Below are 18231 nucleotides of genomic sequence, written 5' to 3' on the forward strand. Positions count from 1 at the left end.
ATGACCCTAAGCACACCGCTAAAATAACGAAGGAGTGGCTTCACAACAACTCCGTGGCTGTTCTTGAATGGCCCAGCCAGAGCCCTGACTTAAACCCAATTGAGCATCTCTGGAGAGACCTGAAAATGGCTGTCCACCAACGTTTACCATCCAACCTGACAGAACTGGAGAGGATCTGCAAGGAGTAATGGCAGAGGATACCCAAATCCAGATGTGAAAAACTTGTTGCATCTTTCCCAAAACGACTCATGGCTGTATTAGATCAAAAGGGTGCTTCTACTAAATACTGAGCAAAGGGCCTGAATACTTATGACCATGTGATATTTCAGTTTTTCTTTTTTAATAAATTTGCAACAATTTCTACATTTCTGTTTTTTTCTGTCAAGATGGGGTGCTGAGTGTACATTACTGAGAAATAAAATGAACTTTTTTGATTTTTGGAAAATGGCTGCAATGAAACAAAGAGTGAAAAATTTAAAGGGGTCTGAATACTTTCCGTACCCACTGTATATAGATAACTCACACACCCACTCTCGCCCACACCCAACAACCAACACCCTCAGAAGCAGCGAAAAGTGCTGATCGATCTTAGGGTAGGATGAGGTTTATTCCAATCACATGGTGCTTTATATTGAAATGATTTCCGTCCAGCTACAGTAAAAGTTCTTGGTACAATAAAGAAGAGATTCTGCATCTGTCTGAGTGGATAAGGAACTCTACAAGGAACTAAAGATTGTTTCAAGTATGGAGGACAGTTAAAGTAAACACATTTGAAAATAAAGTTACGCCACAGTTACGCTGCCATTCTGTGGGAAACACTGCGGTAAATCAGGCAGGTCGGTAGAAAAACATTCTTGTCTCAAATTTTAGTACAACGGGTCTGCTAGTGTGACCTTATCACATTTCAGTTTGGCCAAGTAACGATTATTGTCTTCGACTGGCAGCTAAGGTTATTTACTTGTTATGGATTGCTTGCTCAAGTCTGCCGGAAGTTAAGTGTGGGCTAGAGTAATGCACATGCGCAGTACCATTTGTTTATGTTGTTACAGTTGAAAGCGTCTATAGATGATATCAGCATAATCAATAATCGGCAGTATCAACTGAGTAATAATTATTTTCCTGACTTAAAGAGTCCGTAAAGAGAACTTAAAAACAGCCATAGATTTCTTTTATAATGAAGTCAATATGCAATTTGAAATTGAGTTGAGGGTCTATCCAAAAGCCAAGATATTTAAAAGAATCCACTTCAACCACGAGAGACCCATCCTCAAAGTTAATATGCATAATGTACTAAGACGAGTATGCCTTGTTCCGAACAACATATTACAGGACTTCTTTTTATTTATTACCAATTTAGTCATGTGAAGCCAGTTTTGTATCAAATTGAAATCCGCTTGTAAGGAATTCTGTATTTTTAATATATCTGAGTCCGAGGTGTAAATAACTGTATCATCAGCATACAGATGCACTGAGCAATTTTTACAGAATTTTGAAAAATCATTGATGAAAATAGAAAAAAGGAGGTGTCCCAAAGTGGATCCTGACTGGGAACCATGGAAAACAACACATTGTTGCCTCCCGTGAAGATAAACATTAAACCAGAGTAGAACATTTTGATGCAAACCAATGGAATAAAGCTTATCAAGCAGCAGGTAGTGATCAACCGTATCAAAGGCCTTAAGGTCAATAAAGACAATCAGGTCTAAAGCCAGACTGATTAGAGGATAAGATATTGTACTGATTAAGATATTGTGATAATTGATTGAAAATAAATTTCTGAAACATTTTGGTAATAGAACCGTTAATAGAAATTGGACGGTAGTTGTTCATATCAGATGGGTCTCCAGTACAAGTAGAAAAGGACAGGTTGAATAAATCAGCAATTGGGTACATTAGCACATGAGCAGCAAGCTTAATAAATCTTGCTTCGAGGCCGTCAGGACCCGCACTGCTACTTTCTTTTAACTCACAAATGACATGAAAAACATCAACAGGCATGACTGATATGAAACCGAATGCACCAGTAGAGCAGATCATGCTGGAAGGACTGGCTGTATCATTACAATTTAAATTTACAATTTTAGAACTACTAATCAAAGAAAAATGCTGATTGAAAGCACTAGCAATGAGTAAAGGATACAAAATAATGGCATTATCAATTTGTATTTGATTCACAGTTTTAGTTATTTTTAGTGAGTACACGGTTCAAATTATTCCAGAATCTTCTGGGATTTTGAAAGTCCTGTGAAAAGCTATCTCTATAATAACTAGATTTTGCATTCCTTGTCTTGGTCTTACATAAGTTCCTGAGATATCTATAAGCTTCCAAATCTGTGGCATTTGAAGAAGAGCGAAATTTAGCCCAGGCTATATCCCTTTGTTTTAAAAGACTAATCAGATGTGAGCTGATCCATGGCAAATGTCTACCTTCGATTCTAATTGTTCTAAAGGGAGCATGTTCGTCAATTATTTTAGTGACCTCAGAATAGAAAAAATGTCATGCATCTTCAACGTATGGAATTAACTGAAACCTATCCCAGTTGATACAAAGTATGTTGTGTATAAAATGATCAACATTAATATTTTTACGTTGTCTTAATGTAATATATTTGGGGGGAGATTTAGGGATTTTAATTTTCCAGACACAAAATATGATGGAATGGTCACTAAAACAGTCATAACACCTGAAGTAATTATCCTATCAGGATTAGTGACAAGTATCCAATCCAGCAGGGATGAAGACAGACAATCAACTCTAGTTGGTTCCTTAATTAATTGAGTGAGATTTACACTGCCAAATAAGTTTTTTTCTGCAGAGGACGAACTATTAAAATCACCCAGGATAATAATTAAATTTTGCCTTTCAAGAGAATTAACAGTTGACAAAATACAATTTATAGAATCAGTCGGAGCAGAGGGAGGCCTGTAAATATTTCCAATAGTTAAATGTTTATTTTTATGAAAAATAATATTGATAAAAAGACACTCAAAATTACCTGGCTCTACATTAGGTATGACACATTCTGAAACTAAATTTAAAGCCACATAAAAATATACAATTATACAATCAAATTTAATGTATTGCAACACAAAGGAGGCTAACCCTACCTAGCAGCTGTAGGGTTAGTTGGTCGACATGCATATATTTACTGATTTAGGTTTAGGCACTAACTTCTGTGACGGTTAAGGTTAGGGTAAGTTGCCTCAGGGGGGCTGTCAACTCCTTAAACACAAACATCGGTAGCTAGCTAGCTACTTAGCGACTGCATTTCCGGTCACCCCAGGGCTTCATATACACGAACATGGGGCGTATCATACACACGCAAAATCGTCGTTTTGCAAACAATAGCAACGTTTTTTCACTTTTCACAAAGTGTGTAGATGTGATGCCTGAGCATGAGAACAGGCTGGATCAACTCATCTTATTTTGAAAAACATCCAAAGCACTGAGAGTTGATTCAGTCCAGTTAGATATGCTGTATGTACCTGACCAATCAGCAAACATTAGGAAGTATCTGGATGACTAAAACCTTCAGAACCCCGACAAAACCTTATTCATAATCAAAACTAGCTATTACAGATACAGTAAAGTGGTTATGGAGAACATTTCCAGAGGAGATATTTGGTTTTGTAACCAAAGACAGCTCAGTAAGGCATGTTAACTTGTACAGTCAGGGTTCATGTTGACAGAACTGTTAGTCCTCTTTTGTGCAGCACACTTGAAATCCATCCATACTTCTACCACATGTCACAATTAATCTGACACTGATGCTTAATGTAGAGTTTCAAATTATGGAAATGAAAAACTTAGTAATATGCAATAAAATATATTCCATCACAGTGATGTAATTCCATGCGTAAACATAAAGGTAGTAAGAGAATGAGAGATGGTTATAATGACAGCCACAGTTTGCCAGCTTGTTCTCCTCATAGACAGCTGCACCGTGTATGCACTTCTCAAAATGTTTACTTAATAAAATAACGTTGTCAGTCACACCTTCAATTATGAGCGATGCCATGTTACAATATTATTCCATAAATTATATCACAATATTTAGAATGTAACTAAATAAAATAACGTTAAGAATATTGCGTTGAAACATTAAACATAGAAAACATAATTTTCCTTGCAGAAAAAATGAAGCACTGTAGTGATGATTATTATTATAATTATGTGAGTTACATTAGAGTCACAGTCTTAAATACATTCCTTCTAGACATGTTTACTTCAGCTAGACTGAGCTTTACCATTTAATTACCCTGTTACTTTAGCTCGTGTGTACATGCACACATGTACACATCCCTCTTGGTGTGTGTATGTCTGTTTGTGAGTGTGTGTGTGTGTGTGTGTGTGTGTGTGTGTGTGTGTGTGTCTGTCTGTCTCTGTGTTGAATACCCTAACAGCCTTATTACTTATCGTGTTTTTACCTTAAACTTCTTGGTTAAATGAGAGCATGGCTCAGCTTTGGATCAGCCCCAGGCATTTCCTTACGTGCTCAGTTAAAGGGGCGGGAGGTAAAACTCTGTAATTCAATTTCAATTAAAGGAGAGAAGAAGAGGAAGCTTTAATTGATTGTCGTTGTGCCAGAGCTGCGTGTGTGCGTCAGGCTGACTGTAGACACACACACACAGATGTCCTACTTTCTCCTTGTTTGATTATACTCAGCTCGTTTCCAGTCTATGTTGAGGAAGTATGGGAAGGGCTTTTCAGGCAGCTTTCGGACAACCACTATATTATTCCATGGAATGACTGAAAAAATGTTAATTATGTTTATTTTTGTGTCATTGTATTTAAATATTAAGCTTTCAATTGAGTTGAATTTATTGTATTACTAAAAGTTGGTTATAAACAACAATGTGCATCAGATAAAAATGCTCAAAGGTTAATTAATTTTTATCTTTTGTGATATTTATTAAATAAAACAAGTCAACAAACTGTTTGTTTAAGCTATTGTCACTGTCCAAAGCTTATTCTAATGTGCCAAAGGGTATCATTATAATACCCCATGCAAATATGGCAACATTATTACACTGAGCATAGTTTGATCCCCAAAGTGATGGCGACTCAAAAACGTCCTGAAAGTCTGTCCTGCAATGTCACACTGTGTACAAAACGACACGGGTCAATGAGTGGATGTAAAAAAAAAAAAAATAATGATAAAAAGGGAGAGAGAAAGAGAAAAACCCACAGAACTGCTTTTACCAAGTTTGTTTTTGCTCTGTTTTTTGGGTCTTTTTATCCTTTGTTTGTTTGCATTATTTGTGTTGGGATTTTTATTCGGCATCTCATGTCCCTTGTTGGGCTTTTTTTTTTGGCTCAGCTACAAGGCGTTAATGAAAGCATTTCAAGCAAACATGTTGATTTTTGTTTCCACGGGGATCCAGAAGGCCTGACAATGTCACAGAGGCTTCGGCCAACAGACTGGTGGAAAAGACGGCTGCTTTTTTCCCCCTTTTATTCACATCGTGTATCTCCACTCTACTACGTCTCTCTCTTTCATTGTTAATCACTTGTTATATTTCTTTAAATTTCTCTAACTGCCCCGCTGTCTTCTGTGTTTTTGCCTTTACCACTTGTTTTCCCATATCCATCTTTTTTAAGCAGCCCTTCAGCTCTGTTTCTCTCTTTTTCTCTGCCACTTTTCTCTCTTTCTCTTCTTTCCCTTTCTGTTTCTGACCCTCTCTATTCTGCTCACTGCCTTTCTTCCTTTGTTGTCATCTATGTGTGAAGAGCTGTGATAAATAAAGACAAACACAGCAGTATGTGTTTGTGTGTGAGCAGTGTGAGAGACGGACGCCAGCTCTCTGATAGCATTGTTAGCCTCTCCACCTCTCCTCACTCCACTGCACATCCAGCTACAGGCTTTCTTCCCCCCACTCCATCCATCCAGGCCCCAAGCCAGGAAGGCGGCTTCGGGGCCAAGTCAGGCCAGGATGGAGGCTTCATTGTGGGGATGCAGGGGGGCGTTGGTGGTAGAGGATGAGGACCAGGGATCCAGGCCAAGCCCCGGACCCAAGACCCTGATCTGGCTTGCCAGCCGGCCCACTAAAGGGCCTTCGTGGCTGGGCACAACATCAGGGCAAGAGGGGAGATGGAGGCTGGAGGTCTCAGCAGCGGTAATGGCAGTGGCTAGATTAAGACCTTCTCTTAGAATCAGCACAATGGAGGAGGTCTACAGCGGAGCAACACGCGTATGCGCGAACACACACACACAGGCATGAACACATACACACTGCCTCTATTCAGCTCCGTCCATGTCGTCCATCAGAGGCAGAAAAGCATGAATAAATACATGAGCAGTGTAGCGCTCCATAGGACTGATAAAAAGAAAGAAAAACACACATGAATTACAGGAACTGAAAGAAAGAATGGTAAATTGAAAAAAGGGAACATATGAATAATTTTGATGGTTTTGTACTACAGTAATTGTGATGGGACAAAAAAAAAGAAAATGGAAAAGGAGGGTGTTGAATTATAAAAATCCTCCAAGTCCCTGAGCTCAGGAAATAAAATAATTAGGAAAAGTTAAAGAGGCAAGTTTGGAAATGAATGGCAGAAATGAACTTTCAGAGGCCTCTGAGTTATTGTGCGAGTAGTATCAGGTTTATATGACGGTATAGGTCTGGTTGCACTGTTGCAATGGCAGCAAGCAACCATTTTTGGTGATTCAAAGATAAGTCATTAGATGTTTATATGCTGATGCAGTTATTTATGACAAATAAACCAGATAATTCAACATCTAACACAGCCTGCAGCTACTACTACTAGCATAGCTGTTATTTCTACCACAGCTCTTTCCCAACACCCATCACCATCACCACTGCTACAACAAGTAGACCTAATACAAGGAGCGTTACAACCCTAACCTCTGTAAGTATCACAAATATAATTACATTTACTGCAACTGTTGTTACCTCCACCACTACTGCAACACCCTGTTTCTTCTACAAAGTGTCACTCCCAACACCTGACTGGACTAAAGCAGCAGTTGCACTGATTCATGTTAACATTTGTTCAAACCTGCCCTTCTGCATAAATCAGAGGTCAGACACAAGCCATACAGTGGGATCAAGCTTAATTTTAGTTGTACAATGTCAAGTTTGTAGTCACACCAGCTGAACTATAAAAGAAACACTTTTCTTTCTTACCTCTAGCAACATTTTAATACTCCATCTTACAGTTGACGGTTTCCAATGCAAATACTTTTTACCAAAGAAAGTAGTTGCATTGAAAGCTGTTGTGAACTGTGAAGAAAATATTAATAACCATCATTGTATTGGGGTGGAGGCAGAAACCCCTTAGAGATGGACAAGTAAAAACTGTGAAAATAAAACATCTGCACAGCTAAATAACAATGGGGGAAAGTGGGAAAATATGTTAGCCATAACATTAGGATGGACCAACCGAGAATGAAGGAGTGAATATATCACACTGACTGATACAGCTTCCAGATGCTGTGCTTGTCAATTGTTAATATATCCATGCTGAAAATTTGTAATAAAAACCACGTTTGTGAGACTTTTTAAGGCTAAGCCAAGGGCCCACCTGTTCTGAAAGGACAGACAACAGCTCAGTGTACAACCGAAGCGGATTGAGCATTTTTATTAGGACTTTCAAAGACTTTCAATTCCTGTTTTGCTTTGTTTGTATAGTTGGCATGGTATTCTATCTATACAGTCTAAATGGGCAATGCTACTGAATCAGTGTATCTATAACTTTGGACTTTTGGAAGACCACGACACCTTGTTCTAAGCCTAACTAACTCACACATTTGAGGTTTACAGCACAAGGTGAAGACACAAGTTAGGTATTCACATGAGGCACAAAAACATGTAAGTGTAATCCACTCCTAAGAGATTCTTAAGAACATAATACAAACTTGTGATAACAACTCTGGACCTGATAAAAAGAAGCACAATTAAATGCAGCAGAATTTCTAGTTGATACACTATCCATAACCTTATCTAATTTGGTCACACAATTTGCACCAATTTTCTGTTTCTTTTTACACATAATTCAAGTCATTATGAGAGTGGCGGGAGAAAGGAAAGCTGAGAAAGCAAGCAAAGAGAGAAGATGACGTGTATCAAAGTTCACAAAGTGTAAATATACCCGTGAGGACATGGTGTCTGTCCAGTGCAGCACACTGTATGTTGCTTTATTGAGCACTGTTCATTTTTCTTTGTGTTAGCTAATGTCCATGTTTTTGGCCACAGAGGAGAGTAGAGGAGCCTAGATACCTGGTAATGTCTGCAATAAGACCTTTTTACCACCTCTTACCTCTTCACCTATACTATATGGTACTTCTGTAGTCAAAGTGTGTGTGCGTGTGCATGCATGTGTGTGTGTGTGTGTGTGTGTGTGTGTGTGTTTGCGTCACAGCTCTCAGAAAGGACCCTGGGACCCTCCTCGACAGTGAGAGCTTTTAGCTCTTCTTCGCTAATGTCCTGAATAATGGCATCTTGATGGAGAGAGAGAGAGTAGACAAAAAAGAGAAAGAGAGAAAGGGGGAGAAAAAGAGACAGAGCGAGGGGGGTGGGAAAAAAAGACAGAAAGAGAAACCTCTGCATCCATCTGCCCCTACCTCCAGACCTCCATCAGTACCAGGCCTATCATTATTCCCTCTCTCTGCCTTTCTATTTTCATTTTTCCCTTTTTGTCTCCTTTTTCAGCATGATGATCCGCAGAGATTTTACTTGCTCTTGCAAAAAGACACATCTCAGTATGTGTGTGCACGTCCATCCAAAAGTAAAGAAGTCCTTATGTGGCATTCCAACCTTTCAGCAAAATTAACTTGTGATGCCTTTGAAGCATTATTATGAAGAAATGGGAATATGCTGTTTTCAGCAAAATTACCACTACACAAGTCCTTCAAGATGCAGCTTCATGTTGGCTCCAACAAAAACTCAGACACTACCAAAGTCCAGTAAAGAGGTTTTCTGTTGATATGCAAAGTTAGATTTTCTGCTCCACACAATTAAGATCTTGATAGTGAGTCTTGTAATGTGTCTTAGGTATGGCTTTATTACAAGAAAGAGAATAACATTTTGGTGTCAGCCATGGTGGGCCCAGACTTCCTCTCCCGTTGCCCAGATGTAGAGCTGACGTCATTGATGCTATGTGCGTGTCTTCTTCAGTCTATGGTTGAAACAGAAAAGTGGAAATGGAATAAAACTGTTTAAGACTTACAAGATAAAACTGGTTCCTGTTTTGTGCTACAAAGAAATCTTCTCAGTGTTTGTGATGTACATTACTTGCCTGATTTTGTCACTTGTCATGATAAATTGCTATATGGCTCACTTAAAATTAAACTGCCTGAAAAAAAGATTAATTCACTTTCTATTGTTTGTTTCAAGTCTGTTCTTTAAAAAGTGATTATGAGGGAGATTACCACGAGTGTACCCCATGTTTAAAACATATGCGATAGTACTGTGAAAGTGGCAAACCAATTATGTATAAACTACGTACTGAAATACTTACTTATAACACTGATGAATAAATCCCAAAGATAGCTTGAGTCCAGTATACAGTAACATGATGCTAGTAGCGCCTTCCATTTGCATAACACACTTCATTAAGTATCAACACAGATTCCTTAGAAAATGTCACATCCAGGTATTTTAAAATAATGCTCTTAATTTCAAAAATACCTCAGGTGTTATTTTCAGATTTTTCTTTCCTTTTCTCTTGTGGGAAAACTGTTCCTGCTCCGTCACTATGGATAAGAGTGTGAGCTAAACGTCAAGAGTTCTGTGCTCTTTGACGATGTTTGGATGGTCAGTTTGACTCTTTGGTTAAACCCTTTAATATTAGCAGCAGGTGGTTAATTACAAACCTCATTGTTGGTATTTGGGTTGTCAGGTAACTGTGGCACTGGAACTCAGCAAACTGATAGTCCAGGGTGACTGGCTATGACCGAAACACACACAGAAACACACTGACAATGCCACACGTTCTCTTTCTCACACAGTTTCCACCTTCTTGTCTATCTCTGTTTCACAAATGCAAGCACACTGGCTCTGTGTGTGTGTGTGTGTGTGTGCATGACTCATTTATTGGAGTAACACACTCTCCCTCTCTCACATAAACACTAGTGTGGGGTCATCACCACATCAGGCAAGTAAACACAGGTAGGTCAACCAGTTAAACATTAATACAATTATTTTCTAATCATGACTGTCAAAACAGCTGCTACAAATATACCTGTCCATTATTGTTGTGAATAAGTGAAATGAGACAGGTATTAGCTCTACTTTCTTTTGACATTTTTATCATCCTGCCTTTCTCATTGTCTGGCTGTTAAGTAGCAACACTTCTTTTGAAAAAAAGGGCCATCCTCTTTAATAACTGCCCTCTTACCCCTTTTGGCCTTTTCTGTAAATTACCATTATTTGCTTTTTTCCATATTGTCTTATTCACATTTTCAGCAGCAAAACTGTCTCATAAGCAAAATACAACATTGTACCCTCCTCTTTAGAAAGTCATTCTAACCACATGGACTCATATATATATATAGGCCTATATAATTTTTTTTCTCTCTCCCCACAAGCTCAGGAGCAATACTCACTTCATAGAAGTTGGATTTTTCGTTAGCATTTTCTCGTCCATTGCTGATGCGCTGCACGCAGATATGTAGGCTAAGTAGTTAACTACAAAATGGCATCACCCAGGGCGCCGTCGCTCAAATAGGTCATAGCTTTTACTGCTCGTTGTTATGGGAAAAAAAAGTTTGTGTGTTGCATTGTGGTGAAGTTAAGTTGCCATGCCTGTGCCAAATAATTGGCAAAGCATCATTACAAAAACAGGGCCTGTCTGCCTCTGCATGCAAGGACAACCTGTGTAGCACGGAACACACATCTGTCTCCTCTGGGGAATTATTTATTAGACATTTCTGGGTTTTAATATCTATCTTTTCTACAAATTAAACCGCACGGCACAGCTGCAGAGCACTTGAAATTATAGTACAACTTCGTGTAAATGCCAATTATTCCCGTGCGTAATTAAGTAAAGAGGAGAGATGCTGGTTAAGTGGCACTGCGACGCACAGCTCTGATACTGCTTGTTTGTTAGAGAGGGTACGCCGATATTTAATATTGAAAAATAATGGAGAAATTCCGAAACCACGTTGAATTACCTCAATTGAATCAGGAGGAACGCAATACCTCAAGAAAATTATTTCATCTCAATAACTTTGAATTACAAATGCACTTTTTATTATAGGAAATAGTGGTTTTCATAGGGTGGCCCACGCAGACACCGAGAGCACTGGCATACCTATGCACAAATATACTTATATTTTTACTTTTATTCAATGAATCTCCGATCTAACTGTTTTTAAAAATCATACTAAAAATGCTGACATTGTATAGTTCCACTTCTCTCACAAAAAAAATAGTTCCGCGAGGTTCCCTTTAGCCTCAGAAAAAATTTAATATGCACGGTTTATTCCATAAATCGTGTATAGATTATTCTTATTAACCTCCATAATTAATCATTTTCGCTTCATGAATTTTTTTCTGTCTGTGTGATTTTGATTTTATTCATCTGTTGAGCGCCTGCGGATTTACACATGCTGCGTCAAACAGGACCAGTCTGTGAAATAATTCTCTTTTTTTCGACCTGCGCACCCAAAATAGATAGCGGTCAATCGCTCATCAGTGAGCCTTGATACCATAGGAACGTTAACTCAACATAACAGTGCAACAAACACACAACTCTAAACCTTTTTATTTTATTTTATTGTGCCAAACTGTAATTAAAAACTCCGAGTAAGATGATATCTTCATGTAATAAATGAAAAGTCGGCGGAGGTTTTATTGCTGGATCTTTAAACAATCTGCTTCTTAAAAGGCCTCAGCCTGTCCATCTTTTAAAATTCGCTTTAACATGGAAATATAGTTTCATCTTCCTGTGATTATGTTTTATTTACAGCTCTCAGTGTCTCTAGAAGGACGGACAACGTTCTGGATTGGCGGAAATGGAGAGACTCCTCCAGCTCGAAGCGAGTCTCAGCTCTTCTGTAGTATCCGTGAGCTAAACACTAACACCCTCTTGCCTCCAGGGTTGCCTGACCTCTGGTCTCGGGATAACCCGGGAGTCTCCCCCATCAGAAGTATAATTTAAAAGCATTATTTTTCTGCGTTTTGGGCAACTTTCTTTGATTGACAAGGAGCTCCGGCAGAGGCGCACGGTTGTTTCCAATTACGCACATGCAAGCGGCATAAAGGCACGAGGAATGAAAAGAAACATAAACTTGAAGCATGTGTTTATTTAAAACACGTAATAATCAGAGCTGCATGCATACAGTGCACATGTACATAGGCATGTTGTTTTAGCTGTAACTGAGTAAAAGCATGCAAACAATGAAATAACTGACATTTCAAAGTTATTTTAATTGAATGACACAAGTCGGGAAAAAAGTAGGCCCAAGCAGGTTAAATGTACTGCTTTGATTTATTAAACTGATGATGAATTTGTATCGCAAACCAGGGTATTTGATCTTCCCTCGTTAATCAATTAAATAGAAAAAACAAAACAGGGGGAATAAACCAAGCACAAACATGGAAATTAAATCGGGATTAAGTTAAACTATAAATTGGTTCTACAAAGATTTATGTTCAGCTTCTCCGCAAATGAGAAAGGTTGGTGAACCTGACTTTCAGTTTACCCTCCACATTATCCTCTGCACCTCTCTCCTCCCTCTCCGCTCTGGCTTCGCGCAGTTTTCAAATGGGTCCTTATAAATAAAATCCACCGTCCCCGGTTCCTGTTCCTTATTGGTCAGGTGGAGCCATTACCTCACTCCGGGGCCAGTGACGCAACGTCTTCACGTATCCTTCATGTGCGTCTCTTCGTGTTTCTTATTGAGAGTCTTGCCGTCGGTCAGAGGGAGAAAGCGGGATTCGCGACGAGCCGAGAGTGCCGGACGGACCGGGTGCGCTTGATACTAAACACTTCCCATCCCGGGAGGAGAGCGGCGCACAAGAGCAGGTTCTCTCTCTCTCTCTTCTCTGTGTCTCACTCACTCTCTCTCTCTCTCCCACACACACACACACACACACACACACACACACACACAGACTTTCTCTAAAGGATCTCTCTCTCTCGCTACCTCCCGCACACCCACTCACGCCCGCGTGCACGCACGCTCTGCGTACGTCTCCACTTTGCTGTAGTAAATTACGGCATTGATCTTAACAGCGAGTGCGGATCTGTCTCTTGTGTTCGCCCTTTCTTCGACGGACCGGCTTGGAGAAACGCTCGACAGAGAAGTAAGTACACACACTTATTTCTTGCCATTAGCCTATTATTATCACTCGTGGGTTTATATGCTGAACGTGTGTGTGATTTGTCAGACCGCACCGTGTTCGTTGTAACTTAACCTCCACTCCTCTCACATCATGGACTCAGATGGTTTAGTTAAATTTTGGACTGTTTTCCGAAACAGTTTTTCTTCACACTGACTTCATGCGCGTCAGCCTGACACTGCTTATTATTTTAGCCGGCGAAAATAAATGTGCTAAAATCTCTGATTTAAGTCTCTTTAAGAATTAAAATGAGTTTTTTTTCGCTGCCGTGCTTTACTTTCATGGCCAGTTTGTGGTTGTTGCAGAGTTGAACTCTCAGGGATTTACGCACCTACTGTTGCTTTTGGATTTCTTATCGACTGATGATGGTCTGTTTCTCTAATTAAAGTAAATAAAGAACTCGGACAGTGGATCAACATCAGATAAATGTATTTCAAGTCCGTTTTATTGATATGTAGTAAAGTAATTTAGCATTCAGCCTTGTATCTAGAGAAGCTATTGATTCTTTATATAGTACCGCTAAAAAAGAGCAAACTGCTTTAGAAACAAGCTGATTTATCTCTTTCCATCGGCCCAGCTCTCCACTACTCAGAGATAACTTTATAATACAACAATCAACGGTATGTTAAGATGGAAATGTTTGCAGCGTGTGCCAGTGGAACTGCCGCTGTCGTGTCATTATCGTGGACTAATTGGTGTATGGACTATGACAAACATATTTCTATATTTGCCGTCCATAATGCCGTGCGTAAAAGTTACAGATTGTGTTTTCTGTCCGACTCTTGGCAGCGGTGCTCTCCGCTCACAGCGCGCACAGTCAGCTTAAGCGAGAAGAAATGCTCTACTTCACACTTTAGCTATCAATAATGACCGCGCTATTGGGTTCCTCTTAAGAGGTGTAGAAGGAAGTAGAGAGTGTGCATCTATCACCACTTTCAAAAATAATTTTTACATAATTGTATTTGTTTGTTATTTTCTGCCAAACGTATTTCTATGAGGCTGAAACATTGGGATAAACTCTATAAGTAAGGTGAGCGGCTTTACCCTTCACATCATTGTCATCACACAAAGAGACATACGTTTAAATGGAAATATGCCATTTACAGTTATTCATCAGTCACTTCCTATTTCAGTTCTCAACTGCAGAGCCAGTTATTCCTGCACTTTAAATTCAGATAAATAAAAAAATAAAAAAAGTTTCTGTTTGATACAGAAACCCCCACACACTCTCACATCTCCTTTCACAGGCACCTCTGAACAGTACTATGAATGTTTTTTCTGAACACCTTGTATTGCTGCATGGTGTTACAATAGTCTGAGTCCAACTTAGATTTCTGCATGATAATACTTGTCAATGTTGATGAAAAAGGTGCTGATCATCATCCTCCTTTGCCTTGTTTATTATTAAAACACATAGGATTTTCTTTTATACACTGATGCGCTCATGATTTGAACTCAGACACAAATTTCGAAATAACCAAGTTTTCCAGCTCTTTGGACTCCCTAATCTAAACTGTTTGCCTCTCACTCTCTCTACCTCTCCTCTGTGTGTGTGTGTGTGTGTGTGTGTGTGTGTGTATGAGAGAGGAACTAATAATGCAAACAGAGAGCAATGTGTGTATGCATGTACTCTCTCTGTGTGTGTGTGTGTGTGTGTGTGAGAGAGAGTGTGTGTATCTGGGTCACTGTGCTGAGGGGCTGAGTATTTATCTGAACACCTCGTGTCTACAACACTGAAAGTCGGAGTCACATTCGAACTAACCCTTCTCCCCTGCATGGAAAGTATTTCATTTGGTAATGGCTATGCAGGAACACAACAGTGTCTGCTTTATCGGCTGTTGTCGGCTATTGCAAAAGCATCTCATTTGTGTCCCTGATTCAGCCTGTATGTGTGTTTGAGCACGTTCGCATTTTCTGTCATTCTTGTCCTGCTACAGTTTGTGTTTTACCGCATTTAACACTGAACGTATATCTGCTTAACTCCCATGAACACAGGCAACAGCTCTGCCAAACTGTTGTAGGAAGCAGCTCTTTATTTTGTGAAATGACTTGAACCTGAAATCACTTGCAAAACAGATGCAAACATGTAACATGGAAAACGCTGCCTTTATGCATGCGTGTGAAGGCACAAGTGCAAGCAGACATGCACTTCCATCGTTCACCCGTTTTACAATGGCTTTTTATAAATCGTGTTAGATTAGTAGATAGTTTTTGAAACTTTTTTGTCTTCATTCATTTGATTTGATCCATAAATTAATGAGGAAAGTCATTTAAAAAAATTAAAATCATCTGTGCTATAAATTCAGATTTGGCACGAGATCATATATTTTAAAAATCCGGTTTTGATAGTTTAAGTTAAGTTAACATCCTACACTATCCTGGGATTTCTTGCATTTTTTACAAGCACCTCTCTAGTGCCTCTACCTCTCTACATGTGCCGCATAATCGATGTAGTCACTCATGACAGAAAAATAAACTTATGCTTTGAAAATGCAGTATGTGGAGAACATACCTCAAGTGGCAGCATGTGTAAGATTTTTTTTATATATATAAAGTTTTATACCATCAATGCTTTCCAAAATTTAGTACAAGTACCTATTTCTTTCACATCATGTGAAGAAGGAAAAAAGAAAACTAACACACTTTTGAGAGTGGAGTGAAATCCCTCTGACAATAAGAGAACGCCTGTCGATTCTTCACAGCTCCTCACAAGATGCAGAAATCAAGGTTACCCCTCAGGGGACGAGGAGGAAATGGGAAATTGTTTTGGTTATTACTGGCAGGTGTTACTTCTCTGTGGGAATATATCCTTTAACTATTTTAAAGAGTGTGTTTGTTTCTCACAGTGGTTCCCTTGACTTTTGGTCAAGAAATGCACTATGAGTAATGTTTTGAATTTGACTCAGTTTGCAATCTATAAAAGTATCTGCCCTATTTCTTTCTCTGTTGGTTTGAGATGTTTGACATTTTTGTGATGGTTCCTGAGTGGTGATTTATATATCTGTTAATTATTGTCTACCCTGTTTGATTGTTAAAAAGGTAAGACATAGGGTAAAGAAAGTTTTCTACATGAGATTTCTATATTTATTTCGGAAAGGAAAAAAGCACATTATCTGCTGTTATCTAATGTCTTTTAACTGCATTTCCTGTATTTTCAAAGTTAAGTGTCATTAAATGTAGCTACCAATTTCAATGAGTTGGCTTCTCTCTGCCCAAAAGATTATCACTTGATGCACTTTCTGCTAAATGACAAAGATTTGATTTTGGGAATGAAAAAACTTGGCAAAACGCCACTTTCCGGGTGATAGTAAAAAGATGAAATTATACCAATTTGTGTTTATTTGTGTTTGCCGTTGACCAGGTAACTCCTCTCACCCTGCGTGTGTCTGTGAGGACTCCTGGACATGTCCGTTTAGCCCCCCTGCGTGATGCCTGATCATGACAGCACCACCCTCCTAACCAGACAGACCAAGCGCCGACGTGTCGACATTGGGGTGAAAAGGACTGTGGGTAGCGGGATATTCAGCCGCGCCAGGGAGACCCTTCTCGACAGCATGAATCAATCGCACGGCATCGATCAGGATGGAGACTGCTCATTGGCCAGTCATGGCCATGGGGGTACAGACGGAGAAAAGTCGAATGTTTTGAGGAAGTTGCTGAAGAGGGCCAACTCGTACGAAGATGCCATAATGCCTTTCCCCGGCGCTACTATCATCTCTCAGCTACTGAAAAATAACATGGGAAAGAATGGAGGCAGTGACTCAGGCTTCCAGGTATACGCAAATATACAGGTAGTGTTGAAATGTTAAGTCAATCAATAAATTTTTTCAACCCTCATCGATTGATCAGTTAAATCATTAATTCAATTTGGTGTTTATTAATTCGGTCCTCCTGTCCTGCATCACAGGGGAGTGGAGCTCTGTCCAGTGGAGGCTCAGAGATTCAGGCCGAGGACGCCTGCAGCAACTCATCCCGTGACAGGGACAGCCCCTCTGACTGCCTCTCTCCTGGGCCTCCTCTTCCACCTCCACCTTCCTCATCCTCTTTCGGGCGGCCACCACCTCCTTCGAACCATAACCCCCACATTCCACCTCAGCCCCTCTCCCTCTCCTCCTTTGACTTGGACAGGCTTTCAGATGAGCACCTTCGTGCCAAGCGTGCCCGCGTGGAAAACATCATCCGCGGCATGAGTCATTCACCACTGGTCCGGCCCAACGCCGGTGACCACAACCAAGAAAGCAACCGCGATAACGAGAACAGCAGCAACAGCAGTAATGACCACCGAGTAGACGGCAACAGCCACAGTATCAGCAGCCATGACCACAGGCGGAGCGATGGCCCTTCTTCCCTTCTGAGCTCTCCGGGTTCGCGGGGCGGCGTGGTTGGCGTTGGTGAGGTTTACAGGGAGAATAAGAGGAAGCAGCGCCTGCCACAGCAGCAACACAGCTTCACCCAGCTGGTGTGTTCCAGGCAGGAACAGAGACAAGAAGAGCGGCGGCAGCTCAAACTGCAACTGGAGGACATGCAGGTTGGTAGCAGATGACATTAACAGACCTTCTGTGTAGCCATTTGTAGCTAAAATGTACCACAAACATCAGCCGCCCCTACCTCCTGTGTGGAATTGAAGTCTGAAGTTCTGAACTGAGTTTATTTAGTAAAATGAAGCACTAGAATGGCAGTTAATAAGTAGATGGTATTCTATTCCTTGAATCTGTACCTAGAGAGAAGCAAGACCTGTTACAGAAAATCATTGCGCTTGGTGTTTTTGGTGCTGATGCACATGCAAAACAGTACAGTAGAACAAAGTGTGACAGAGTGTCTGACCACCAAGTGGGTTACATGTAATATGAGGCATACTGTACTATTTTCATTTCCCCTTCAGTATATTTATGGTAACGTGACCTTTAGGTTCAGAAAGCTCCT

General features: G+C 40.0%; 1 protein-coding gene across 2 annotated transcripts in view; it reads left to right on the top strand.

Annotated features, from left to right (window-relative positions):
- The first annotated feature begins 13155 nt into the window (after nucleotides 1–13155).
- Nucleotides 13156–18231, top strand: part of prox1a (prospero homeobox 1a) — a 40757-nt gene continuing 35681 nt past the window's right edge. For both annotated transcript variants that reach the window (XM_046045665.1, XM_046045658.1), the window contains exons 1-3: nucleotides 13156–13272; nucleotides 16670–17081; nucleotides 17216–17836. In XM_046045665.1, coding sequence (XP_045901621.1) covers nucleotides 16737–17081; nucleotides 17216–17836 — 966 coding nt within the window. In that variant the 5' untranslated portion in view covers nucleotides 13156–13272; nucleotides 16670–16736. The remainder of the gene's footprint in view (nucleotides 13273–16669; nucleotides 17082–17215; nucleotides 17837–18231) is intronic.

The sequence above is a fragment of the Micropterus dolomieu genome, linkage group LG01 (genome assembly GCF_021292245.1).
Source record: "Micropterus dolomieu isolate WLL.071019.BEF.003 ecotype Adirondacks linkage group LG01, ASM2129224v1, whole genome shotgun sequence".
Lineage (NCBI taxonomy): Eukaryota > Metazoa > Chordata > Actinopteri > Centrarchiformes > Centrarchidae > Micropterus > Micropterus dolomieu.